The following is a 27,835-nucleotide window of genomic DNA, read 5'->3' as shown; positions in this document are numbered from 1 at the left end:
ACTAAAAGTAGTTTTCTATTTACACGTCGCCGGATATTTATGTGCCGAGCATGCGCACTGGAGCCGGTACCCGCAGCTTCCGGTCGTCGGGGATTATTTAGACAAGAAAAGGGCGTCGTTTTCGACTCGATTTAACGCGCAATTTCTGCATCGAAACGTGAGTAAATTCTCCTGAATTATTCGTTGAATAGTTTAAAATTCGATCCGATTTCAATCTATTCTAATATTAATCGGCGAAATGTAGTTTTAAGTCGTTAAAATCGGCTTTCTTCGTCGCGCCGATCGCGGGATCAATTCGTTCGCGAACTGTCAAAACAACATTTTGACAGCTGTCAAAATACAACAGTAGACTGCGCTTAGCTGGGAATATCGTTTTGCTCCATAAAACTGGAGTCCTGCACTCGTTCAGTCAGTGCTGGACTACAGTTTGTTTAGTCTGTACCCAGCCTACGGTTTAGTTCAGTAGTAATCAGATTCAGCGGTTTGGCTCAGTTTAGTCAAACTCAATAAGGGGCCGTGCATAAAGTACGTACGCTTGACTTCCGGATATTTTTAACCCCCCCTCCCCCTTGTACGCTCATTGTACGTTTTTTTATAACCCCCCTTGCGTACATACTTTTAGGGGTAACCCCCCCCCCCCAGTAAAACAGAATTTTCAGGAATAATGGTTTAAAGAAGGCAAAATCCACCCTGGTTCAACTGAGTTCCTGCTGATGTTGATCAACAATGTTCCATGGCGACGAAATGAAAGACTGAAAGTGGGGAATTCCCGAGATCCAAATATAATATATTGAATGCAACAAACCCAGTGAGACCCAGGTTTCGCAATTAAGGCAGTGTTTGCTATACATTAAAGGAAGACAGGTTTACCCACAGTTATATGTTTCGTGCACAAAGTACGTACTATTAATATTAACCCTCCCCCCTTGGAAAGTATGTACGTTTTTAGCTGACCCCTCCCCTCCCCCTGTACGCTTTTGTACGGATTTTAAGAACCCCCCACCCCCCCTACGGACGTACGTACTTTATGCACGGCCCCTAAGACTGTGGGTTTATAGTCATTCATTGGACTAACTATGACTTCCGGCAGTGATGTAGTCTGTAGGCCTATTGATCACTCGCACTCTGAAGAACCAGTCTTGCACAAACTATTCATTCACTATGAGTTAGTCAACTGCACTGGACCCAGCCAGAATATCCGAATGACATTTGTTTTCACCACGGAAATAATTTGATATAGAATTAGCGGTAGAATTAGAAAATTCAAGGATAGTTTGGAGAACAGAGTTAGAGAAAAATAGAGCGGATAGAGCGAGACTCGAACCCGGGCCAGTAAATTACTAGCGCAGTGTCGTCCCACTAGACCACGGAGCTCGCTGAAACTGTTTTAACTAGATATAGTACCTCTCCTTAACCTAATCCTATCCCTAGGGGTAAAACGGACCCTAACCCAAACCCTCTGGGTCTTTTAGACCCTTAACCCATCGGAACACTTAAGCCAATAAATGATTTTATTGTTACTTTTTATTAGTTAATACTATAATATATATAGTAATGATGTACAATAAAATAGCGGAAGTAAATACTTTGCCGTTTATTCAGTTAAATATCGAAAAGAATATGACAAAAATATCGCATCCATCAGAAATTCTGAACAACCTCATTTTCCGGCTTTTGTTATGGTAACAGAAATGGAGGACATGTCGAGGGATCAAATCAGTTTGGCTGTGTAGGTCTGTACACGCGCGACAAATTAAAATCTTACTTACGGCCAAACAAAAAATGTATTCTGTTTCTGGTCAGCAGGCGCGTCGATCTTGAACCCCCGCTTCGAAATTTTTTTTCGGAAACAAAAATCGGCTTCGAAATTTTCGCACCGCGTCATCTAGTCAAACTGGAAGTTTAGTCCATCTATTCATTGCTATTGTCTGATTGTGAATGAAAACGAAAAGCATGTCGATAACTAGCCAGTAACCTGTCTGTGGTTTAGTTTCACGATCGGATATTTTCACAAGCCACATATTATGTTATATTAACCACATTGGTATAAGCCCATCCGGTCATAAAGGGCTTACCATCAACGATTAGGTAACTAACTAGATGATATCGATATCGATTTTGAAAGGGCCGGCTACTATACATCCGTTCGGACTTTTTCCAGTCGACTAATCCACCACACTCGATATTCCAACGTAGGAACATTAAAAAAAACTGCATCATTTTGTGCAGAAAGAGGCCTGACCAGAAACAGAATATATTTTTTTGCCTAAAAGACACATGACGTACACAAGAAAATATATTTTTGAAAATGGTTTATTCATTTAAGATTTTTGTTTAAAGTTTTTTTTTTGGCTTACAGGATACTTTCCTACCATTGAAAAAATAGACAATTTTTTAACATTGCTCGGAAATCCTTTAGGTGGTCCCGAGTATCCCGAAGTATGCAGAGTCTACTGTTGGTTTTTAAAACTGTTCGGGGTTCGTACACGTCCTGGAATGCCTGGATTTCTTGGTAATTGAGCGAATCGAGCAAAATCAATTCCACAACCTGGAATTCCTGGAAATTCAGGGGTTTTTAAACTCCAGGGCCCGGTTTCATAGACTGAGTATCGAAGTTATCCCTAGGGGTTAGTTAATCCTCAATCTGGATGACGACCATCATAGTAACAATTAGAAACCATGGTTATAACTGACGAATTTCAAAATGTTCCCAGGGACTATTTTTCTTCCACATCTATGAAACCCAGCCCTGGAATTTCAGGATCTCGGTCTGATCTGAAAATTCTCTAGTTATTTCTATTGTGGTCAGGCTCATTTTCAAAGTGTGGTCTCATGCAGGTATGATTTGTGAAGTGTCTACACATTGTGATTGTAGCACCTGGCTTAAGTCTTCGTAATAGGCAATTAGTAAAAACCATTATTCCCAGCTAGTAAATTATGGACTTGTAAAGTTATAAAAAATAAGGTCCAGGTCTAGGAATTATCAGTAGTTCAATCAGTAATAGCACTGAAGTTTTAAACGATAAGGTTTACCTTCATTGTAGGCTACGTGTGCAATTTAGATGACTGTAGACTCGAGGAATTATCAGCAGTTAAGTCAGTAATGGTACTGCGGCTTAGTCAGAGTCCTGTACTAGTCAGTACTAGGCTGCAGTAACTTTAGTCGGTAGGCTAACTGAAATCCTGTGATTAAGTCAGTACGAAATTGCAGTTTAGTCTCTACCCAAACTGTGTTCAGTCAGTCAGTAAACTGACTGCAGTTTAGTCAGTAAGCTGGACGGTGGTTTAGTCAGTAAACAAAGCCCTGTGGTTCAGTGTGTAACTGGAGTCCTGCACTCGTTCAGTCAGTGCTGGACTACAGTTTGTTTAGTCTGTATCCGGACTAGGTTTAGTTCAGATTCAGCGGTTCGGCTCGGTTTAGTCAATAAGACTGTGGGTTTAGTCATTCATCGGACTATCTACGAATTCCGTCAGTGATCGAAATTGTGATGTAGTCTGTAGGCCTACTGATCACTCGCACTCTGAAGAACCAGTCTTGCACAAACTATTCATTCACTATGAATTAGTCGACTGCACTGGGCCCAGCCAGAATATCCGAATGACATTTTTTTCATGGAAATAATTTGATATAGAATTAGCGGTAGAGAGAAGAGCCGGCCCCGGTGTATTCCCAGGTACCCGAACCGGGTAGTGCATATTTTTACGAACGCGCAGCGTCACAATCGTCTAGACTGTCGCGGCGGCTGGATTGTTACCATGGTAACGTGTTGGCGTATAGTCCAGTCATGTACTGATGTGTATTATTGTTAGTGATACTAAAACCTCGCCACTCGCTTGAAAACATACGTATCAGGGATTAGAGACAAACCACACATCTGTGACACTGTTTCGTGAAGATGTATGTCATTTATGTCCCGAATATAGTCTTGATTGAGGTACCGGCTATGCCACCAGATGGCATGACTAACAGTAGGTCATACTTTCTGTTAATTTCAAATATTGTATACTTTGTATTAGTCTCCCTCCATGTACCATAGAAATGGTTGGAGTGTAAATAAAATCCTAATCCTAATCCAGGGTCATTTCAATTTCAACTGGATTTTTTAATATAAATATAAGATTCACCTTTCTATTTTTCGCTGTTTGGTTTTCACATCTATGGACAATAGATTTGTGACACTGTTTTGTGAATTGATAAAAGTTAAATCGATTTTAGATTTGGAATACTTATGAAATTGAAGTGCCGAAAACAGAGTTACTACTAGTGGCGACACTTCGTGGATCCTATGTTTCCGTAGTGGTGCCCTACTGCACGCTAGCGACACCTGGTGGATCCTCACTTGCAGCAAGTCGAATCCTCTATTGCCGCAGCTACTGCATACTAGTGACTCCTGATGGCTGCTCACTTTTGGTGCAATGAGCCTTGATTGCGATTGTATAGCATTGTCTCATTGTAAGGCTATTGAAGAAATTGAAGCATGGTGGCTACAGCGACTCCTGGTATATCCTCACATCCCCATTCTATTCCCATAAATGCTATGAAGTGTCCCACGCTCTGATCTCAGCTAGTATGAAGAATGATAGCGGAAGCCCATACAACTGAGGGTCATTGGCTGATTTGTAACTATGGGATATCTCATAGTGGCAATGATGCCTGAACTGGAACTACAAGATATCTCATAGTGGCAATGTTGGCTGAATTGTAACTACGAGATATCTCATAGTGGCAATGATGGCTGAATTGGAACTACGAGATATATCATAGTGGCAATGATGGCTGAATTGGAACTACGAGATATATCATAGTGGCAATGATGGCTGAACTGGCATTACAAGATATCTCATAGTGGCAATGATGGCTGAACTGGAATTACAAGATATACTAGTGGCAATGATGGCTGAATTGTAACTACGAGATATCTCATAGTGGCAATGATGGCTGAACTGGAATCATAAGATATCTCATAGTGGCAATGATGGCTGAACTGGAATCATAAGATATCTCATAGTGGCAATGATGGCTGAACTGGCATTACAAGATATCTCATAGTGGCAATGATGGCTGAACTGGAATTACAAGATATACTAGTGGCAATGATGGCTGAATTGTAACTACGAGATATCTCATAGTGGCAATGATGGCTGAACTGGAATCATAAGATATCTCATAGTGGCAATGATGGCTGAACTGGAATCATAAGATATCTCATAGTGGCAATGATGGCTGAACTGGAATCATAAGATATCTCATAGTGGCAATGATGGCTGAACTGGAATCATAAGATATCTCATAGTGGCAATGATGGCTGAATTGTAACTACGAGATATCTCATAGTGGCAATGATGGCTGAACTGGAACTACAAGATATCTCATAGTGGCAATGATGGCTGAATTGTAAATACGAGATATCTCATAGTGGCAATGATGGCTGAACTGGAACCACAAGATATCTCATAGTGGCTTTGATGATAGAACTGTAACCATGAGATGTCTCTGAGTCAGCAGTGAACATGTTGTTCCATGTCAAGAAATAAATAATCCCGTGTTTTATTTTTTAAGTCAGTGGTTAGCGGTACGTGCAGCTGTGTCCAGGTCCCTGCGTTAGGTCATGTCGTGCAGTACGTTCGTGGTGCTTCCACCGGCGACCGGTGACGGCTCCATCATATTCGGCAAGAACTCCGATCGGCCGGAGAGCGAGGTCGCCGAGGTCGTCTATCACGCGGCTGCCGATCACGAAGCCGACTCTAAATTACAGGTATCTATTCCCGTTCGATACGATCTGGAGTCTGTTGAGGCCTTTAGCAAACAGAGTCGACTCCTAGGTTCCTTAATAAAAGCTCCTAAACTTAAGATGCTAGAAATTCCTTTTATTTAAACAAAATGCCCCAACAAAGAAGATTTTAAAAGGACAAAGAATAAATCCAAATGGGCTCGGCTAAGGCCCAGAAAAGCCGCTTGTTGTCCGAGATTTTCTGTTTGAGGGCCACCGGAACCCTCACCGTGCTTGCAGCCCTAGCATTGCCAAGTCTGCCCTTCTCAGATTGAGCGTCGATTGCAGTTTTCAGGTCCATCTCCATTCGAGGAAAACTAGATTCGCCCTCTTTAAATCACCAAATTTGAATCCATCCCTTTCTGAAGCGGGTGGCTGTGCGTGAACTCAGTTTTTTCAGACGGCCAAGCCAGCTTATTCAGCGAACTGACTTTCTGGTTCGGCTGGTTTGATCGTTTTTACCCCTTAACCCTTTCAGTGCGTCTACACCGCATATATATGTATAAATCGGTGATGGATTTTGCTGGTACACTGCGCTGCGGTGTATTGATTTAATTAGTAATTAGTAATTATCTCTTTTGAAAGATGGCAGCACCTGTCAAACATAGTGAAATATTAGTAACTAATGATACACCGCGCCGCGGTGTACACGCACTATAGTGCTATTCCCGTTATTCAACACACTAGGGTGAAATTTTCCCATTTTCTCAAGCACTATAGGGTATTAGTTAGTCAGCACGGAAAGGGTTAAAAGGTTTTGGGCATATGTCCACGTCTAATACGGCCATTCTTTCAGGACTAATTTGGAGGTTACATATATACCGGTATACGTTCAAGTGAAATACATGAATATCGTGAGATTAATTGAAACCCTGGGAAAAAGGATTATGAAATGATAGAAACCTTAAAGGGCTTAATAGATCGCTATAAACTGGTTCTCTGATTTCAGTGCACGTACATCGAGATTGATCAGGTCGGCCGCACGGAGGCCGTCGTGCTGAGTAAACCGGTGTGGTGCTGGGGCGCCGAAATGGGAGCCAATCAGCACGGAGTCTGCATCGGCAACGAGGCCATTTTCACGAAATTGATCGGACCGGAAACGAAGGACAAAAAACTGCTTGGCATGGATTTAGTCAGGTAAATAAAACTAACATTGAGAACCTGGTGGATCGTCGATACCACCGCATGGAATCCTCTATTGCAGCAGTAGGTTATATCCTACTGCACACTAGCGACACCTGGTGGATCCTCGATAACATCAAGTAGAATCCTCTATTGCAGCAGTAGGTTATATCCTACTGCACACTAGCGACACCTGGTGGATCCTTGATAACAGGAAGCGGAATCCTTATTGCAGCAGTAGGTTACATCCTACTGCACACTAGCGACACCTGGTGGATCCTTGATAACAGGAAGCGGAATCCTCTGTTGCAGCAGTAGGTTATATCCTACTGCACACTAGCGACACCTGGTGGATCCTTGATAACAGGAAGCGGAATCCTCTATTGCAGCAGTAGGTGATATCCTATTGCACACTAGCGACACCTGTTGGATCCTCAATAACACCAAGCGGAATCCTTTATTGCCGCAGAAGTTGACGTCCTACTGCACACTATCGACACCTGGTGGATCCCCCATTACACCCAGTGGAATCCTCTTTGGCGGCAGTAGTTGATGTTCCACTGCACACTAGCGACACCTGTTGGATCCGTATTTGCCACAAATTTAATCTTCTATTGCTGCAGTAGTTGATGTGCTAATGAGCCACACTAGCGACACCTGGTGGATCCTCACTTGCCACAAGTGGAACCCTCTATTGCTGCAGTAGTTAATGTCATATTGCACACTAGCGACACATGGTGGATCCTCACTTGCCACAAGTGGAACCCTCTATTGCTGCAGTAGTTAATGTCATATTGCACACTAGCGACACATGGTGGATCCTCACTTGTCAGTAGTGGAATCCTATATTGCCGCAGTAGTCGATGTCATATTGCACACTAGCGACACCTGGTGGATCCTCATTTGCCGCAAATAGAATCCATTATTGCCGGGATGAATTGCGTATTCCTTTTCCAATTGATTTTTGCATTAAAAGTCAATTCAATTGATTCTGATTTTTTAAACGTATATGTATTAGAATTTTATTTCGTCGCTTTATTTTCCGACATTGAAGATTAGGCCTCGAACGCAGTAGAACGGCGACCGACGCGTTGAAGGTCATCACGTCGTTGTTGGAGTGTCACGGTCAGGGCGGACCGTGCTACGAAGACCCATCGATGGACTTCGTCTACCACAACAGTTTCCTGATCGCCGATCGCTCGGAGGCCTGGGTTTTGGAGACCGCCGACAAGTGGTGGGCCGCCGAAAAAGTGAAAGGTTGGTTTTTTTTTGTGCATTTTGTGCATTTAAGAAATTTACTCGCAGTCGAATCGTATCGCCGAAGTCATCAACCTTTGACATCATCAAATTTTCGACTAATGATTTGATAGACCCTTCCCTAAAAATGGCTGCCTCAATCATTCCACCTATGACGTCATCAAATAATGTACCTTCATATTAACTGTTTCCTTTCATAAACCCTATGACATCGTATTAATTACTAGTGATTTGATGTGTTAGACACTACTTCCGGAAAAGATGGCTACCTCCATAAATCCCCCTGTGACATCATCAAATAACCTATTAATTATTAGTGATTTGATGTGTTAGAAACTTCCGGAAAAGATGGCTACCTCCGTAAATCCGCTTAGGGGTCATTCATTTATTACGTACGCATTAGGGGAGGGGGAGGGGTCAGTGCAATTGCGTACTGTAATGCTTAATGTATACGAAAAAATGGCCGATTTTGCGTACAGGGGGGATCGGGGGGTTGAAATTCAAATTTTATGCGTACGTAATAAATGAATGATCCCTTATGACATCATCAAATAACCTACTAATTACTAGTGATTTGATGTGTTAGTCACTTCGGAAAAGATGGCTACCTCCATAAATCCCCCTATGACATCATCAAATTTTCTATTAGGGTTTTTTTTAATATGACCACCAAATGATTGTGATTTTACCCAAGCAAGAAAATGCGTTTGCGTCCGAAATCCCTTAATGAGCTCGCGATATTTGCCAGCGATCTTATCTATGGACCCACAAATGTAAGATGGCCATCCAGGACCATATATCCCCCTATGACATCATTATTGTTTTCTTTTACAGATGGAGTTAAACATATCGGCAACGTTTTGTCGATCGGGAGTAAAATCGACGCCATGTCGGACGGTCTCGAGGAGCACGCGAAATCGAACGGCTTCACAGGTGGCGCCGCCGAGTTCAACTTCGCCGATTCGTACCGCGGCGAGTATCCGTCTGCCCTCGTCGACTCGGTGCCGACCAATCAGCATCCGGCTAGTCGCTACGCCGAGGGTAAACGTCTGCTACTAGAACATTCCGCCACTGGTAAGTGAGTGAGGGCGAAGTTGATCCCATTATTCATATCCCTTCAGCCCTTCAGGAGAGGTCCTGGTGTCCTGGAGCACCCCCTACTATTGTAGGCACTATTGCACTTTTGTGCCCCCTCCCAAAGATGTTTACTTCAGCATATTATTGATCAGTGTAGTCTGTGACTTTTAGGCAAAACAAAATCTGACTTTTCTGAGTCAAATTTGTAGCTTCGATTTCAGCCTGCGTGGTTGTCTATTGAAACGGCTTTGCACCAGAATATAATGTCATCCTCGAAATTTCGCCGAATTGCTGTTAAGGGTGCAAATGGTAAAAACCGTGAGAGTTCCGGATTTTCTCACGGGTGATTAGTAATATATTAATATATATTAGTCATGGGTCTGCTCAATTTGTTCATGATGTCTCGATTCCGTAGGAAGATGGCGCACTTTCCAGATATTGCAGAGTTCGACTTCGTTTAGCTGATACAGATCGGTGCGAATTTTCAGAATGAAAGACGACATACGATTGGCTGGTGTCAACAGTTGTGACAAAAAAGTGTTGTGACATAAAAAGATAAAATCCCACTATTTACAGATTAAAAGAATTTAAAAACCAGATTTTATTTATTCAATCAAAGATGTATAAAAGGCACGACGTTTTGCTCTCACACTAGAGATCATCGTCAGGTGTGAGATATAGATTAAAAACAGGGGTATATATACGGAGGAGGACAGGTTAATTGAGTAATATTGGTGAGTGAGTAAATAATTAGTGTTTGGCAAGGCATGAAGTAATATACTTAGAAAGAAGGGAATTATGCTTTTAAGAAAGAAGGGAATTATGTTTTTAATCTATATCTCACACCTGACGATGGTCTGTAGGGTGAGATCGAAACGTCAAGTCTTTTATATATTTTTGATAGAATTAATAAAATCGGGTTCTTAAATTCTTTTAATCTGTAGATAGTGGGATTTTATCTTATTATCCGTTCACCACGTTCGAGTGTGGTTATCGTTCTATTCTGTTGTGACATAAAATTGCACTAGCCCGGGGGACAAGTGATAAATGATAACCTACTTGCCCTGATAAAGATATACTTGTCCCGGGCAATCGGACAAGTGTTAAGATCGGACCCTGCAATCCCATATGAATTGACCTAAAAGGTTTATTTGAAGTATTAGAAATGTTTCAGGTGGTTGCTTCCACCCTTCTTCGGTCTAAAATTACTCGTGCATTTTCCGACGATCTGATGTTGTTATTTTGCAGGCAGTTTCTCGGTACGGGACATGTTCGGTATACTGCGTAACGAGGAGAGCGGAATCTGCCGGTCGGGACCGCGCGTCATAACGACGGCGAGCATGGTATCGGTGATCGCGCCGCTCGACTCGACCGTACCGTCGACGCACTGGTTCACGGCGACGCCGAACCCGCAGTACTCGGTGTTCAAACCGTTCGTGTTCTCGCGCGACGTCGCCATCGGGCGCCACACGGTGGCGCCGCGCGACGACGACGCCACCGATCGCGAGCACACTCTATACAAGCATCACAAGCACGCCGAGCGCCTGATGCGCACGCCCGAGGGCGCCGAACTGAAAAACACGCTGTTGCATTTAGAGTCGACGTGCGTGCGCGACGTCGACGAGTACGTGCGTACGATCGACGTGTCGCAGGACGCCGCCGAGTTGGAAGATCTGTTCAAGGACGTCGTCGAGTCGGAGATTAAGTTCTACAAGTGGGGCGTTTAATCGTCGCCCCTTTGGAAACATCCACGGATACGGAAATAGTAGATCCGCGCTCGATCCCGATCGCGGTACGTAATCTTATCGGTTCCGCAATCATCCGGATTAAAACTGGTTTTACTCTAGCTATGATTTTTCGCCGAATAGATTTCATCGGTCCAGAATGATTGACCAGATGAACCCTTTCAGTGCGGTGTATTAATTTGCGATCGACTTCACTAGTACACCGCAGTGCATGGATGTAATTACGTATTTATTAGTTAATATTACCCTTTCGGTGTGTCTACACTCAGCGCGGTGTATAAATCACTGATGGACTTAGCTGATACACTGCATCATGGTGTATTTTGATGCTATCAGCATCTAGTTGTTCTACTGAAAGATAAGCACCAGCATTGGTGACTTGATACACCGCACCAAAGTGTAAATTCACTACAATGGTACGCTTGTTCTGTCGGATGCAAGGCACTAGGGTTGAATTTTTTCAAATTTTCCGATTATCTCTGGCACTTTAGGGTATTGCTTGGTCAGCACTGAAAGGGTTCAGTCGGTTTTAACTCGCATTATCGGCGAACCATATCGGGATTAAGTGGGGTCTCTACTTTCGAGTGATATCGGTGTGGAATCGTTCAGCCGAAAACCACTGTTGGAATATCGTTAAACTATAGTAACTAGAGTCGGCTTCATTCGCTTGTAGAACCGGAGTTATATTCGTTCTCTGTGTAAACGTACTTAAGAAGAATATCCAGATCGCCAATTTGCGGTTATTAGATATGACCTTAGTGTTGTTTAAACATCGGGAAATTAACTGACGTTCACTCTGTGGAACTGGATCGTGGTGTTTTTTTTTTTCTTATCTGTCAGCATTTCGAGTTGTAAACTCGGTACTTATTCCTGATTAACTCAGAGTTTCTCTGTCACCGTAAAAAAGAGTTCTCTTAGAGTCGAATTTGTGGCTTGTATGCCGTAATGCTAGTCGTGCCGGGCCGGTGAAATTCTGCTTGACGGACAAATTTAAGCCTAGGTTACTTAAGTTAGGAAAATTTGTTTTTCGTACAGTTAGTTCTTTACGAAATTTTTCTGTGATAGGGTGGTGTTCATTTCACTAAGCGGGAATAATTATAGTAAATAGGGGCCTATCATATTGAGTTCATAGTTAGACCCAATGCCGTGCAGAAAAGTGAACCCCATATCGATTTCGTTTTAGGAATTTCTGATAAAATGAATGTGTCGATGTGCTATTTGTTGTAGGTACTTAAACAAATTGCGCTCAAAAAATGATTATTATACATACTTCGTCGTCGCAAGTTGTTTGAGACGAGGGGCTGTTTAACCCTGTAAAAAATACTCGCTTAGTTTTATGAAAGCTTTTTGCCGGTATCAATCTGCAGTCGGTGGACTTTGCATCCCGCCTCTGACATTGGATACTAATGAGTTTTGAGGCCGGTCCGGTCTAGTGTGGCAGGGTTTCGCACCGGTTCAGGTTCCAATCCTTGCGAAGGGAGGATGAGACTTCACATGTGTTCGGAACTTCACCCGAGACATTTTTGTAAATGAAAATGAACTAAAAACACCAGACATTAGACATTTTATCAGCACAATTTTGAAAACTGAGTGTCCACGACTTCACCTGAGACAATCCAACCTGCAGATTGATACCTACGCTGACCAAGTGCTATATGCGTGTGTATTTGTTACCGGTTTGTTGTTTTTACTAACAGGGGGCGCTGACCGCATTATCACTAGTCTTCGCTCTAGCCGTAAGTAAATAATCAAAGTGTCCTGTACAACGGTGTCGACCCGATTAATCTGCCAAAAAGGTACATGACAAAATATTGTGTTATATAAGTGTTCAAAGATGATTACCATTTTCATCGAGCTCGCGAAGCGCTCGGTCATTAAAACTATCAGAGTTGTTTCCGCATCGAAGTTTGTGATTCCTGTTTTTCTAGTCAAAATCCTGCATTCCATTTATTTATTCATCTTTAGTCAGAGTCGACATGATGCATTTTTAAAAAATCTGTGCTTTTAACGCCGGTTTTAAGGCGAATGCGAAAAATTGCGAAGAATATTTTATCACTTTATGTCGCGTAGGTGCATGTTGTCATAGTCAAAGTCTGTTATAACGCATCTTCACTTGCCAGGGTTTGATTGCTGCCCGCAGAAGCTCACGCCAATCAGCCGATCAGCAACCTGTCCGCCCTAGAAATCTTGGGTAGTGAACGGTTTGCGATGGCGTGAGCTTTGGGCGGTAAGCAAGATGGTTATAAAGCTGCCATCTTTTTATAACGCCACTGGTCAACACTATAACGCCAACATTCTTTGCCGAGAATAAATTAATAGAGAATAAAAGCTCAATTTGACTGGAATTCAATGGAAAAGGACTTTAACTGTAAGTGTATAGCATTTGTGGTTTTTGAATTAAAAATTGGTGTAGCTCGAACTCTTTTGCGGGAGCCCCCACGCTTCAGGATTCTAACATGCGTAGTCCTGTGAATTTTTTCAAATGTATTTTGAAGAACAGCTGAGGGTTAGTTAATTGTTCTACAGAGTAGGGGCTGACATGAGACTCGAGTTTTATTTATCGTTCGAAATAGTGTGTGCGTTTGTTATGTTTCTACTAACCCCCTTTATAGTCAAGCGTGTGAACAAGGTTTTATTTTTCAAACTTTTTTTTAAAATAAGGGATATACACAACCCCTGAGATGTATTTCCACTGTCTCACGTATGGGTTCTGGTTGAAGCTAGGTGTGAATTATACCTGGATTAGAGTACGATCCAAAACTAATTCTCATCTGCTCATGAGAGTACTCAGGGGCGGATCCAGGGGGACCTGAGTTGTGAGACTAAGTGCGAGGCTATCAGAAGTGCCCATTTTCATTTTTCCGACCGAGAAAATGGTGCATTTCAGCGCAGGAGCATCCCTAATACATGTATCCCCTCTAGGACAGCAATGTGCCCTTTTCGGACGGGACATGTTCTTCAAAATTGGCGCCTGGATCCGCCCTTGGTACTTCAATTTAAATATTATGACATTATTGTATAATTGATAGTCCCCCATTAGGATTGGTTCATTGAAGGGACCGATCAGGGCGAGTTGGTCAGGGTGGTGAATGAGGGTTAAATCGGAACAGGGTGAGCAGGTAGGTAGATTAGCGGGTTGGGTAATGGGGTATTTTCAAAAAGAAGGCTGGGAAGGCTAGTCTAGAGTGAGGATAATTTACACTGGGGCTGGGTGATGTTTTAGTTGACAGAGTCGGCCAGGGATAGTTAAGGGACTAAAGGTTGAGGGATCATAGATATGAGTCGGGGGCCTAAGGTCCAAGGTAGGTTAGTCAATATGGGGGGGGAGCGGCAAGTTGCGGGAGGTCTATTGACGCCAGACTTTTCTGTATTGTGCCGTATAAATATTATACTGTGTTCTAAATTAATAAATGATCGATGTAAAGCGGCGAACTTCATAATAGCCTGAGTGTTTGATCTCTCCGCCACCACCAGGGGGCTCCAGCAATCAGACGCTGCTGCTGTCGCTAGTTCCTGTGTATATATATCTCTATATGTGGTCAACTCGGTGTTATACTTACTCCATACATATGTGTTGTGATTGAATCAATAAAATCATGATCTATGCTTGAACACGGTACAATTTAAAACTAGCGTTCTCTTTTTCAGTTTTTCTATTCACGGTTAAAACCCCGTAATGCAGCTGTCAATCTGCTGTCAGTACCCAACCGTGCAGACGATCGACTTTTGACTTGCAGTGCGGACGAACATATTTTTCACGAATGGTGAATGTCTTTGTCTTATATTCATGGTTCCCACTGTTATATGAATTCAAAATTCCCAAGTTTTTCCCAAGTATTTCAGTGATTTTTCAATTTTCCAAAATGGTAATGAACAGATATCGTCATACTACAGTCAACATTTTAGCGGTGACTGGTTGATAAAGGTGATTTTCAAGGGAAATCGCAGAAGAAAGTTGCCCTTTGGCGAATGCAATACGTGAAATGTAATGAACTTCCCAAATATTTCCCTGATTTGAGGAAAATCTTTCAAATTCCCAAAAATATCCAAACCGGGAATTATTATTTTAAAATTCCCAAGTTTTTCCAAATTTCCCTGTTCTGTGGGAACCATGTATATTGATGGTTCAGACACGACAACAATCATTTTCAAAGATAATTGTCCTGGACGGACATGTTTTGGGAAAATGGGAAAATGGTGACAGTCTGTCGAACGTCTGCAGGGGTTGTGTACATACAGGGACCGGGTTGCCAAAAAGTTGGTTACAATTAACCAGTGGGTAATTGACATAGTGATAATGAAAGGTTACCATGCTATTTATCTGCTGGTTATTTTTAACCAACTAGCCCCAGCTGGTTGATAACTGCATAAGGGGGTCCCTACAGATCAGTGTCTGTATCACTTGTAACATATGTATCCCAATTAGAGTCGACTCCTCCTAAATCGGTACTGTTCACTTCCATAAACCATTAATTCAGTGGTTTTGTAAGAACATTTTTATTCTATACACTAGCTGCTCGGTTTCAAATTTGGTAACCACCTAATTGGGTAAAAAGAAGTCCTGCTCCCAACTCCAACAATGTAAGCAGAGTCTACTCTTTTACAACAAATCCGACAAAATTTCTCAAAATTGAAGGAATTTCGAGCATCTTAACCCTTTCAGTGCTGACTAATTATTACCCTATAGAGCTGAAGATAATTTGAAAATTTTTAAAAATTCCACCCTAGTGTGTTGAATAACGGAAATACCACGTAGTGCTTCTACACTGCGGTGCGGTGTATCGTTAGTTATTAATATTTCACTATGTTTGACAGGTGCGGCCATTGTCCAAGAGAGATAATTATCAATTGCTAATTAAATCAATACACCGCAATGCAGTGTACCAGCAAAATCCATCAGTGATTTATACACCGCACTGCGGTGTAGACGCACTGAAAGGGTTAAAAGCATCGAAATTTCCTGCATGTTTTAACACTTGGGGTTCTGAAACTTCCTCTTCATGTTTGCCATTCAGAAATGAAGTTAAGACATGAAGACACCATCCTCCCTCAGCAGGAATTCGAACCACGGCACGAGCCCCTGTCACACTAAACCGGGTGCGCAACTACATGCGCAGCTTGCATGAAAACTTGCAGCACCAATCTGATTGCTCTTTGTATAATCGCTGAGGTAAATTTCACGAAAGAACTATAAATGGGAAAACCCGGGCTAAAATTTAACAGGACATCTGATTGGCTGATAATGACATCATCTAAAGCTGCGGGCACTCGGCCTAGTGTGGCAGGGTTTCGTACCGAGGCAATCTCGATGCCATCAGGTTCGAATCCCTGCTGGGGGAAGAATGTTGCCGTCCTCAAACCTTAGTACATGTACTGTGAAACCTTGTTATATCAGCCTCAGATAATGATTTATCAGTGACATATTACACAACTAGAATTTCATCCCAAATGCGACAATATCAATTATTTTCATATACATGTAACTAGATATAATGAACAGACTTCATGGTCCCCTGATATTCGTCGTGACGAGGTTCCACCGTAATTACAGCCGTTTTGGCTGATTCGGTGACGCAACTACCAATTGCAGATCATCATCATTATTCCGCTAAACATCGGATAAATCTAACGGAAAAAAGAACCGCTGCCACCTGGTGTCAATCTCCATTTAGATAAGTTGATGAATTGCTATACATTGTCTATTTCATGAATGAAAATCTATATTTTCTCAGACAACACCGCTAAACAACACCATTATCTTCATCAAAAACTGAAGATAATTATCATGGTTGAGTTAAAAACATGATCAAGATTATCTCTATGTCATTTGGTTAATTTTGTCATTGGCAATGGAACTGTTGCTGCCTGCTGTCGATTATTCATAATCAATTATCGTCTAAAAATATCCATATTCTCCCAGAACACACTGCATAGTGTTGCCACGCGAATGATTTGTCGTATTTCATCTTTTTTATCGGATTCACACTTTCCTTTTCCTCAAAGTCTGCCTCAGATTCGGTTCCCTCATCCGCGTCGGAATCAGACTCATCATGTGAATGCGTGCCGACCTTTTTAGAATCAGTATTCGCCTCATTTGTCTCATCATCTATCTCAGAAACTGTATTAGCCTCATTTGTCTCCTTCACCTGAGTGTTCACTTTAGTCTCGGAATCGGACTCACTTTCTGAATCCGTGTTGACCTGCTCGGCGTTTGTCATCATCCCCTCCGTTGTCTTCTCAGAGTCGGCGTCTGTTTCAAAATGATGATGAACGTTTTTCATATGTTGATTCAGCGCAGCCTTGTACAAATAATTCTTCAAACAGAGTTTACACCGAAATCTCCTTCCAGTGGACCGTTGGTGCGGCGTTGATTTCAGATGAACCGCAGATGTATGATCTTTCAGCGTTGCCTTTCTGGTGAATGTTTTATCACAGTGATCACATTTAAACAGACCCACACCGCCGTGCATGGTCTTTAAATGGTACTGCAGGCTATCTTTCTGACTGAACCCCTGTTTACAAATCTTGCACTGGAACGGCTTCGCTTCCTTATGAATGGTCATGTGTCGCTTTAAATGACCTTTTAGTCCAAACGTCCTAAGGCAGATTTCGCATTGAAACGCCCGAACGCCTTCGTGCACGATCTTGACATGTCTTTTCAAACTGGTAATTGCTATGAAACGTTTCTCACAGATGGCGCACTGGTGCGGCTTTTTCAGATGAACCGAAGATGTATGATCTTTCAGCGCTGCCTTGCTGGTAAATGTTTCACCGCAGTGATCACATTTAAACGAACCCACACCGCCGTGTATGGTCTTTAAATGGTACTTCAGGTTACTGTTCAAAGCAAAACGCGCTTCACAAATCTCGCATTGGTACAGCTTCGCCCCCTGGTGGATGGTTGTCAGGTGCCGGTTTAGACTTCCCTCTTTTCCAAACGTCTGCTGACAGATTGCACACGTGTACGGTTGAACGCCTTCATGGACGACTTCGACGTGGCTCTTCAAGTTTGATTGATTAACGAACGGTTTTCGACAAACCTTGCACTGGTACGGCTTCACCCCATGGTGGGTGAGCGTCACGTGCCGAATTAATTGAGGTTTTCGCCCAAACGACTGCTGACAGATTTCGCATTTATACCGTCTGATGCCTTCGTGTATGACGTCGATATGACTTTTCAGTTCGAATTTATTAACAAAATGTTTCTGACAGGTGGCGCACTGGTGCGGTTTTAGTTTCAGATGAACGAAAGACGTGTGAACTTTTAAGTCTCGTATTTTGGTGAATGTTTTATCGCAGTGATCGCATTCAAATGGACGCACGCTGAAGTCGTGGTTTGCCATTATGTGGTACTGCAGGGCACCTTTCTGACGGAACCCACGTTTACAAATGTCGCACTGGAACGGCTTCGCCTCCTGGTGAACTGACATGTGTCGCTTTAAACTACCTTTTCGTCCAAACGTCTGCTGACAGATTTCACATTGAAACGCGCGAACGCCTTCGTGCACAATCTTCATATGTGCTTTCATACTGTCAATTGCTGTGAAACGTTTCTCACAGATGGCGCACTGGTGCGGCTTTAATTTCAAATGAATGGCGGACATGTGATAATCTAACTGTAGTTTGGCATAGAATGATTTATCGCAGCGATCGCATTTAAACCGATGCACGCGGTCGTGCATGCGGAGTTTGTGTTGTCGTAGATTCCATTTCTTGCTGAAACTCTTTTCACACAACTCGCACTCGAACAGCTTCGCCCCCTGGTGGACGGTCGATTCTTCGTGGTGTTGTGACGAACTCATTGCGACGTTCAAAAATCAGCCTAACGTCGAATCTAAAAACAAACGGAATTGCACATTAACGGGGTCAAAAATGATTAAGATAAGGTCCAACATAGAGTAGACACTCCACTTTAACACGTTCACTGCCGGCCGTCTAAAAAAATTCAACAGTTCTCCTACTTTGAATAACCCGCTAAGTAATGAGACCCCTTCCAACCTCAAAAATGAATTTATGAATGAAAAGTGTTGACTTTTTTCAGCACAGTATGTAATGTGGTAAAGAGATCCGCTTCAGGTTGTTTCATGCTTCAAAACACTGGATATTTCCACGGCAGGATTACTAATGTCTGTTTCAACCTGACTTGAGAGCATTCCGGGTGGCCTAGCTCGCTCATTTTTGGTAGTACATACCCGATAAAGGTCTTAATAGGTCCAGAAAGGACTGGGAGTCGACCTAAATCATCATTTTTTAATCCATTTGAAACTGTATTGAAGGATATCCACAAAGTCTTCACTGTAAGAGGTTAAATGAAGAGAAGTGACTCCATGATTTGTGATGTTCCATGCCTACGTATCAAACTTCAGTTGGTAGGCATGGAGACATATTGTTTAACTTTCAAATCACGGAGTCTCTTTTCTATCAGGAACCCCTCTCAATGCAGATTTTTTGGATATCCTTCAATACAGTTTAAAAAAGTCGATTAAAAAGCGATATTTTAGGTCAGCTGCCAATGCATTCTGGCCCTAATAAGATTTTTATCAGGTATGTTCTACCAAAACTGCCTGAGCTAGGCCATTCGGGATGCACTCAAGCCAGGTTGAAATAAACATTAGGATTAAGGATTAAATTTATGTTTACACACTCGCTGTTTTATGTGCGCTGTTTTGATGATTTAATGTTCATGGCCGTAGATCAATTTTTCAATGATAAAGCGACGTTAAGCCAAAAAACTAAACAAACAAACATATCTATACAGTGATATTGGTATAACATGGGTTGACTAGATATGACAAACAATACGGATATCACTCTCAAGTTGGACACATTTTAACAGCCCCAAAAGATCCAACTCGAGCGAAGTCTACTGTACACTGGGTATCTGTACGCGATTGGCTGGCGATGTGGGCGGATAAAGGATTTCATGGAGGGGGTGCACAAATCCAAATTGGGGGGTTTGGCAAGTCCTTCCCCAGAAAATTTTTTAAAATTGGCAAGCGGAGCGACTGCAGGTTAGGTGTCCCGGACCTGGTGTCCCTAATGGTTATGTACCTTACCAGCTTACCTAACCATAACTAAACTAGCACCACACAGTGGAAAGGTGACCCAAACTGCAGTAACGGAACGACAGCGCTTTTTTGGACCATCGGCATCAAAACAACTTACCTGCTTACCGAGTCTCGGCTCAGTCGTCGTGACGACGTGTGACGGTGTACTGTAAAATTGAAACCTTCTCCTTGGTGTTTGTTTTGTCTCGAAATAACACGAGATGCGATTGATCGCTGGGAATTGCCAGCATACTGGTACGATAGGAGAATTTAAAGGGCCAGTTTGTGATAGTCCTTTTCTCCTTGCTATGTTAAACAACGCGCCGCACGTTATTGATTATTTCGGCCAGCATTTTCGATCAAAGCGCCGTCTACTAAATGAACATAAGTTCGAGTCCCGATTTATTCCAAATTCAATCCGACCTTTATTGTGCCAAATATATAATCGGCATACCACAATTTAAAAGACAAATATACAATACAAACATTTTCATATCTAGGGACGAAATCAAGTTACAACAGTTCAGGGAATTCTTGATATTTTAGGGAGAACTCATGAGAGAGAAATCATGACGTTATGAGACGGAAAATCGAAAACCCAGTGTAGAGAGAATCCCAAAATGATAAGGAAAAATTCCGAAAATGTAACTTTGATATAGTAGTTTATTCAACGTTTCGACTATATCCTAATAGTCATCTTCAGGAATAATGAGATACAACAAAAAATATAGAGACTAATTCAAGTAATCAGAGATGATACAAACTAAGGAAAATTAACGTAGAAACAGTTACACGCTGTAAAATAGATTAAAGGGAACCAAATCAACGGGTAATCATAAGCAACAATAGTGAATATAAATATAAATTGTAACTTAAAATCAGTTGTATCGGAAAACCCGGGCTAAGATAAAACGGGATTTCTGATCTGGCTGAAAATGACATCTTCTAAGCTGTGTATGTACCTGCATACCTGGTCTAGTGTACAGGGTTTCGTACAGTGGCTGAGTGTAGCGATGCCATTAGGTTCGATTCCCTGCCGAGGAGGGATGAGACTTCACATGTGTGTCGGAACTTCACCCGAGACATTTTGTAAATGAAAATGAACTAAAAACACCTGACATCAGACATTTTATCAGCAGACTTTTAAAAACTAAGTGTCCACACTTCACACGTACACGACTTCACCCGAGACAATCCAATTGATGCAGATTGATACCTATGCTGACCTGTTTTTACTAACATGACAACCTCAGATAATGATTTATCAGTTACATACTACAAAACTAGAATTTCATCCCAAACGCGACAATATAAATTATTTTCATGTAACCAGATATAACGAACAGACTTCATGGTCCCCTGATGTTTGTCGTGACGAGGTTCCACCGTAAGTTCAGCCGTTTTGGCTCATTCGGTGACGCAACTACCAATTGCAGATCATCATCATTATTCCACTAAACATCGGAAAAATCTATCTCGATTCACGGGCGGATCCAGGGGCATGTTGTGACCATGTCGACCAATAAAAAGGGCATATATTCTTAATTTAGGGCGGAAAGGCATATCAGCAAAATTGTTGAAATTTTACTATCGTTTTAGAGCTTTCTAAGCATCTCTGAGAGGCATGTAGTCAAGAAACATAGGTTATATATTTAAGAAAAATATCTATGGTGTATCTCAGGTGGTTACAACGGAAAATTTTGATAAGAGAAAAAATAAAAAGGCGCTTTAAAATTCCGACCGTGTCGGGCCACACGGTCTAAATCCGCCCCTAAGATTTAGATAAGTTGATGAATTGCTATACATTGTCTATGAGTGAAAATCTATATTTTCTCAGACAACACCGCTAAACAACACCATTATCTTCATCAAAAACTGAAGATAATTATCATCGTTGAGTTATGCTAAACATGAAACATGATCAAGATTATCTCTATGTCATTTGGTTAATTTTGTCATTGGCAATAGAACTGCTGCTGCCTGGTGTCGATAATTCATGATCAATTATCCTCTAAAAATATCCATATTTTCCCAGAACACACTGCATAGTGTTGCCACGCAAATGATTTGTTGTATTTCATCTTTTTTATCGGATTAGCACTTTCCTTTTCCTCAAAATCTGCCTCAGATTCTGTTCCCTCCTCAGTGTCGGAATCGGACACATCATGTGAATCTGTGCCGACCTTCTTAGAATCGGTATTCACCTCGTTTGTCTCCTCATCTATCTCAGAAACTGCGTTAACCTCATTTGTTTCCTTCACCTGAGTGTTCACCTCAGTCTCGGAATTCGACTCACTTTCTGAATCCGTGTTGACCTGCTCGGCGTTTGTCATCATCCCCTCCGTTGTCTTCTCAGAGTCGGCGTCTGTTTCAAAATGATGATGAACGTTTTTCACATGTTGATTCAGCGAAGCCCTGGACGAATAACTTTGCAAACAGAGTTTACACCGAAGTCTCCTTTCATTAGTGGCGTGCTGGTGCGGCATGAATTTCAGATGAACCGCAGATGTATGATCTTTCAGCGTTGCCTTTCTGGTGAATGTTTTATCACAGTGATCATATTTAAACGGACCCACACCGCCGTGCATGGTCTTTAAATGGTACTGCAGGCTATCTTTCTGACCGAACCCCCGTTTACAAATGTCGCACTGGAACGCCTTCGCCTCCTTATGAATGGTCATGTGTCGCTTTAAATGACCTCTTTGTCCAAACGTCCGGAGGCAGATTTCGCATTGAAACGCCCGAACGCCTTCGTGCACAATCTTGACATGTGTTTTCAAACTGGTAATTCCTATGAAACGTTTCTCACAGATGGCGCACTTGTGCGGCTTTGATATCAGATGAACCGCAGATGTATGATCTTTCAGCATTGCCTTTCTGGTGAATGTTTTATCACAGTGATCACATTTAAACCGACCGACACTGTCATGTATGGTCTCTATATGGTACTTCAGGTTACTGCGCAGAGCAAAACGCACTTCACAAATCTCGCATTGGTACAGCTTCGCCCCCTGGTGGATGGTTGCCAGGTGCCGGTTTAGACTTCCCTCTTTTCCAAACGTCTGCTGACAGATTGCACACGTGTACGGTTGAGAGCCTTCGTGGACGACTTCGACGTGTCTCTTCAAATTTGATTGATTAACGAACGGTTTACGACAAACCTTGCACTGGTACGGCGTCGCCCCCTGGTGGACGAGCGTCATGTGCAGATTTAATGGAGTTCTTCGCCCAAACGTCCGCTGACAGATTTCGCATTTATACGGTCTGATGCCTTCATGTACAACGTCGATATGTCTTTTCAGATCGAATTTATTAACGAAATGCTTCTGACAGGTGGCGCACTGGTGCGGTTTTAGTTTCAGATGAACGAAAGACGTGTGTTTTTTTAAGTCTCGTATTCTGGTGAATGTTTCATCGCAGTGATCGCATTCAAATGGACGCACGCTGTTGTCGTGGTTTGTCATTAGATGGTACTGCAGGCTATCTTTCTGACTGAACCCCTGTTTACAAATGTCGCACTGGAACGGCTTCGCGTCCTTATGAATGGTCATGTGTCGCTTTAAATGACCTTTTCGTCCAAACGTCCGGGAGCAGATTTCACATTGAAACACCCGAACGCGGTCGTGTATGCAGAGTTTGTGTTGTCGTAGATTCCATTTCCCACTGAAACTCTTTTCACAGAACTCGCACTCAAACAGCTTCGCCCCCTGGTGGACGGTCGGTTTTTTGCGGCATTGTGACGAACTCATCGCGACATTCAAAAATCAGCCTAACGTTGAATCTAAAAACAAACGGAATCACAGATTAACAGGGTCAACAATGATTAAGATAAGTTTCAACATAGAGTAGACGACACTCCACTTTAACACGTTCACTGCCGGCCGTCTTAAAAAAAAAAATTCAACAGTTCTCATACTTTGAATAACCCTCAAAAATGAATTTATGAATGAAAAGTGTTGACTTTTTTCAGCACGGTATGTGGTAAAGAGATTTGCTTCGGGTTGTTTCATGCTTCAAAACACTGAATATTTCCACGGCAGGATTTATAGGATTAAGGATTAAATTCATGTTTACACACTCGCTGTTTTGATAATTAAATGTTCATGGCCGTAGATAAATTTTCCAATGATAAAACGACGTAAAGCCAAAAAACTAAACAAACAAACATATCTATACAGTGATATTGGTATAACATGGGTTGACTAGATATGACAAACAATACGGATATCACTCTCAAGTCGGACATATTTTAACAAACCCAAAAGATCCGACTTGAGCAAAGACAACTGTACACAGGGTATCCGTACGCGATTGGCTTGCGATGTGGGAAAATTGTGCTTCATTACCAATGCTCCTCAGTGGTCGATTCCGAGCTAAGGCCAGCTATGTAATACAGCCCCGGTGCCAACCTACGAGTTTATTCGTAATGGCAATTGGGGGCAGCACTGTATCATCATAATGGCAGCGAACATTTAAAGAATGAATTGTAGGCCTATATACCTGTTATGCCCGTGCCTTTAGTGATGGCCAACTTTTCACTCTTGTATAGGACAGGCCTAGCCTAGGCCAACAATACAGCATTGCCTAAAATTAGTTAAGGCCAAAAATCAAAAAAGTGCATATTTAGCCGTATGCCGCAAAGTATTTACTACCGCTATTTGACAGTACACACATAAACTAAGTAACAATTAAATCATCATATTGGGTCTAGGGTTTCAATAGGGTTACAGTCTAATATAGCTATTTCAACTCGACTTGAGGCATATCCAAAAAGTCTTCATTAAAAGGGTTCATGACAGAAAAGAGCCTCCATGATTTGAAAGTTTAACAATAGGACAATGCCATGCCTATGTAGGCATGGAAACATATTGATAAACTTTCAAATCATGGAGTCTCTTTTCTCTCAGGAACCCCTCTCAATGCAGACTTTTTGGATCCTTCAATTCAGTTTCAAATGGATTGAAAAACGATGTTTTAGGTCGACTGCCAGTGCTTTCTGATCCCAATAAGACACTAATGAGGTATGGACAACCAAAAATGAGCGAGCTAGGCCACCCGGAATGCTGTCAAGTCAGGTTGAAATAGACATTAGTCAAATGTTTTGAGCTACTACGATCGTCGAAAGCTACTTATGATTACAAATTTATGCACAAACCATAGTTTACTTCTATCTGATTACAGAACAGTCAGTTTGAGGTAAGTTGACGATATAGTAAGGGGTGAAATAGACGCTCAAAGCCTCGTCCTTCAGAATGAGGGAGGAAAATTAAGCTTATATGAGCACTTTCGCCCTCTACTGTTTGCAGAACAACGGCTATTTAGTTACAAGACTAGGTGGTCCGTATTTTCTCTAATCAACTAAGTTCTCCAAACAGTGACCGCGCTTTTGGACCATCAAAACTTACCGAGTGTGTAAAAAGGAGGTAAGTGTAAACTAAAAGATGAAGTTGGTACCTTTAATCTTGCCTTTTTTGGTGTTTGATTGTTCTTTTGTTGAAATATCACGAGATGCGATTGATCGCTGGTATTACCAGCATTCTGGTATGTTGGGAGAATTTTAAGAGGCGGTTTGTGATAGGCCTTTCTCCTTGCTGCATGTTATACAACGCGAACGATTATTTGAAACAGGTTAAACTGCAGCTATGCAGCATGTCCCGTGAGAGGACCTGGGGCCTGTGACGGGACAAGGATGTCCCGTCACAGGTCCCGATGGAAAATGAAAACTTTGCATTTCGTAGACGAAATGTCGAAAGAAACTGCACTCGATTGGTTACTATATACACTCAAAATAATGTTAAGAACATGTTAATAATCGAAATTTGTTCGTAATTTTATTATTTCAGATCAATGATATCATCAAATCGAAACATTAAATGTAATAATGAAGATCGGATCAAGAGAAGACAGAACCACAGCTATCGAAATTTCAATTTTTAGTGTATAGACTGACTCATACTATCGAAAATAAAGTGAATGTATCTTGACAATTTTGGTGCCAATGGTGTTAGTAACCGTTTGTTAAGCGTTACACTGCAAACAAAAGTAAAAGTGGAGGGGGCAACTTAATGGCCCTAGATCACTCTCGAGAGAGAATTCAAAGTGAGGGACCCGATTCAACACACTGTCCCGTGAGAAGACCCGATTCAACTTACTGTCCCGTGAGAGGACCCGATTTTAAATACTGTCCCGTGAGAGGACCCGATTCAACACACTGTCCCGTGAGAGGACCTGATTCAACACACTGTCCCGTGAGAGGACCCGATTTCAAATAATGTCCCGTGAGAGGGCCCGATTCAACACACTGTCCCGTGAGAGGACCCGATTTTAAATACTGTCCCGTGAGAGGACCCGGTTCAACACACTGTTCCGTGAGAGGGCCCGATTTTAAATACTGTCCCGTGAGAGGATCCGATTTTGAATACTGTCCCGTGATAGGGCCCGGTTTCAAATAATGTCCCGTGAGAGGGCCCGATTCAACTCACTGTCCCGTGAGAGGGCCCGATCTTAAATACTGTCCCGTGAGAGGACCCGATTTTGAATACTGTCCCGTGAGAGGGCCCAGTTTCAAATAATGTCCCGTGAGAGGGCCCGATTCAACACACTGTCCCGTGAGAGGACCCGGTTCAACACACTGTTCCGTGAGAGGGCCCGATTTTGAATACTGTCCCGTGAGAGGACCCGATTTTGAATACTGTCCCGTGAGAGGCCCCGGTTTCAAATAATGTCCCGTGAGAGGGCCCGATTCAACACACTGTCCCGTGAGAGGGCCCGATTTTAAATAATGTCCCGTGAGAGGACCCGATTCAACACACTGTCCCGTGAGAGGGTCCGGTTTTAAATACTGTCCCGTGAGATGACCCGAATCAACTTGCTGTCCCGTGAGAGGACCCGGTTCAACACACTGTCCCGTGAGAGGGCCCGATTTTAAATAATGTCCCGTGAGAGGACCCGATTCAACACACTGTCCCGTGAGAGGACCCGATTTTAAATACTGTCCCGTTAGAGGACCCGGTTCAACACACTCTCCCGTGAGAGGACCCTATTTTAAATACTGTCCCGCGAAGGAACCCGATTTTAAATACTGTCCCGCGAGAGGGCCCGATTCAACACACTGTCCCGTGAGAGGACCCGGTTTCAAATAATGTCCCGCGAGAGGGCCCGTATCAACACACTGTCCCGTGAGAGGACCCGATTTTAAATACTGTCCCGTGAGAAGACCCGAATCAACTTGCTGTCCCGTGAGAGGGCCCGGTTTCAAATAATGTCCCGTGAGAGGGCCCGATTCAACACACTGTCCCGTGAGAGGACCCGATTTCTAATACTGTCCCGTGAGAGGACCCGAATCAACTTGCTGTCCCATGAGAGGACCCGGTTTCAAATAATGTCCCGTGAGAGGACCCGATTCAACACACTGTCCCGTGAGAGGACCCGATTCAACACACTGTCCCGTGAGCCAAAAGTTGTTGAATGAGTATCTTTATGACAAATAGTGAATATTGGTGGAATATTTCTCTATTTTGATTTGTAGGTGTCCGGCGAACGACAGGACCAAGACGATGACGTGGGCGATGATATTTCAAACGTGAGTCAAAAGTTGTTGAATAAATATCTTTATGACAAATAGTGAATACTGGTGGAATATTTCTCTATTTTGATTTATAGGTATCCGGCGAACGACAGGACCAAGACGACGACGTGGGCGATGATATTTCAAACGTGAGCCAAAAGTTGTTGCATGGCGGCTAGCAACTGTAAAATGGTTTATTGAGGCGAGAAAACGTTGACATAACAGCACATGAGCTACGATTAATGGCTG

General features: G+C 42.5%; 3 protein-coding genes across 7 annotated transcripts; 1 reads left to right on the top strand and 2 right to left on the bottom strand.

The window, feature by feature from the left end:
- Window positions 1-71: 71 nt before the first annotated feature.
- On the top strand, window positions 72-27,710 carry LOC141912003 (secernin-2-like). Of its 4 annotated transcripts, XR_012620106.1 has the most exons (8): window positions 86-157; window positions 5,561-5,756; window positions 6,721-6,908; window positions 7,948-8,150; window positions 8,985-9,224; window positions 10,476-11,019; window positions 27,548-27,601; window positions 27,682-27,710. XR_012620106.1 is itself a non-coding variant. In XM_074803156.1 (6 exons), the coding sequence occupies exons 2-6, from the start codon at window positions 5,610-5,612 to the stop codon at window positions 10,952-10,954; spliced, it is 1,257 nt and encodes a 418-aa protein (XP_074659257.1). In that variant the 5' UTR covers window positions 72-157; window positions 5,565-5,609; the 3' UTR covers window positions 10,955-14,606. The 4 variants fall into 4 exon arrangements, 3 of the variants coding, with proteins under 3 accessions (XP_074659257.1, XP_074659258.1, XP_074659256.1); XM_074803156.1 differs by lacking the exons at window positions 27,548-27,601; window positions 27,682-27,710 and having other exon boundaries at window positions 72-157; window positions 5,565-5,756; window positions 10,476-14,606; XM_074803155.1 differs by lacking the exons at window positions 27,548-27,601; window positions 27,682-27,710 and having other exon boundaries at window positions 10,476-14,606.
- On the bottom strand, window positions 15,376-20,193 carry LOC141912000 (uncharacterized). The gene is made up of 2 exons (XM_074803151.1): window positions 20,138-20,193; window positions 15,376-18,806 (listed from the first exon to the last, which is right to left on the bottom strand). The coding sequence occupies exon 2, from the start codon at window positions 18,772-18,774 to the stop codon at window positions 16,858-16,860; it is 1,917 nt and encodes a 638-aa protein (XP_074659252.1). The 5' UTR covers window positions 18,775-18,806; window positions 20,138-20,193; the 3' UTR covers window positions 15,376-16,857.
- On the bottom strand, window positions 20,789-25,607 carry LOC141912001 (uncharacterized). Of its 2 annotated transcripts, XM_074803153.1 has the most exons (3): window positions 25,474-25,607; window positions 24,520-24,603; window positions 20,789-23,800 (listed from the first exon to the last, which is right to left on the bottom strand). In XM_074803153.1, the coding sequence occupies exon 3, from the start codon at window positions 23,766-23,768 to the stop codon at window positions 22,020-22,022; it is 1,749 nt and encodes a 582-aa protein (XP_074659254.1). In that variant the 5' UTR covers window positions 23,769-23,800; window positions 24,520-24,603; window positions 25,474-25,607; the 3' UTR covers window positions 20,789-22,019. The 2 variants fall into 2 exon arrangements, with proteins under 2 accessions (XP_074659254.1, XP_074659253.1); XM_074803152.1 differs by lacking the exon at window positions 24,520-24,603.
- Window positions 27,711-27,835: the final 125 nt, after the last annotated feature.

The sequence above is a fragment of the Tubulanus polymorphus genome, chromosome 10, assembly GCF_964204645.1.
Source record: "Tubulanus polymorphus chromosome 10, tnTubPoly1.2, whole genome shotgun sequence".
NCBI lineage: Eukaryota > Metazoa > Nemertea > Palaeonemertea > Tubulaniformes > Tubulanidae > Tubulanus > Tubulanus polymorphus.
Note: the sequence above shows the minus strand (reverse complement) of the source record. Positions and strands in the feature narration are given on the sequence as shown.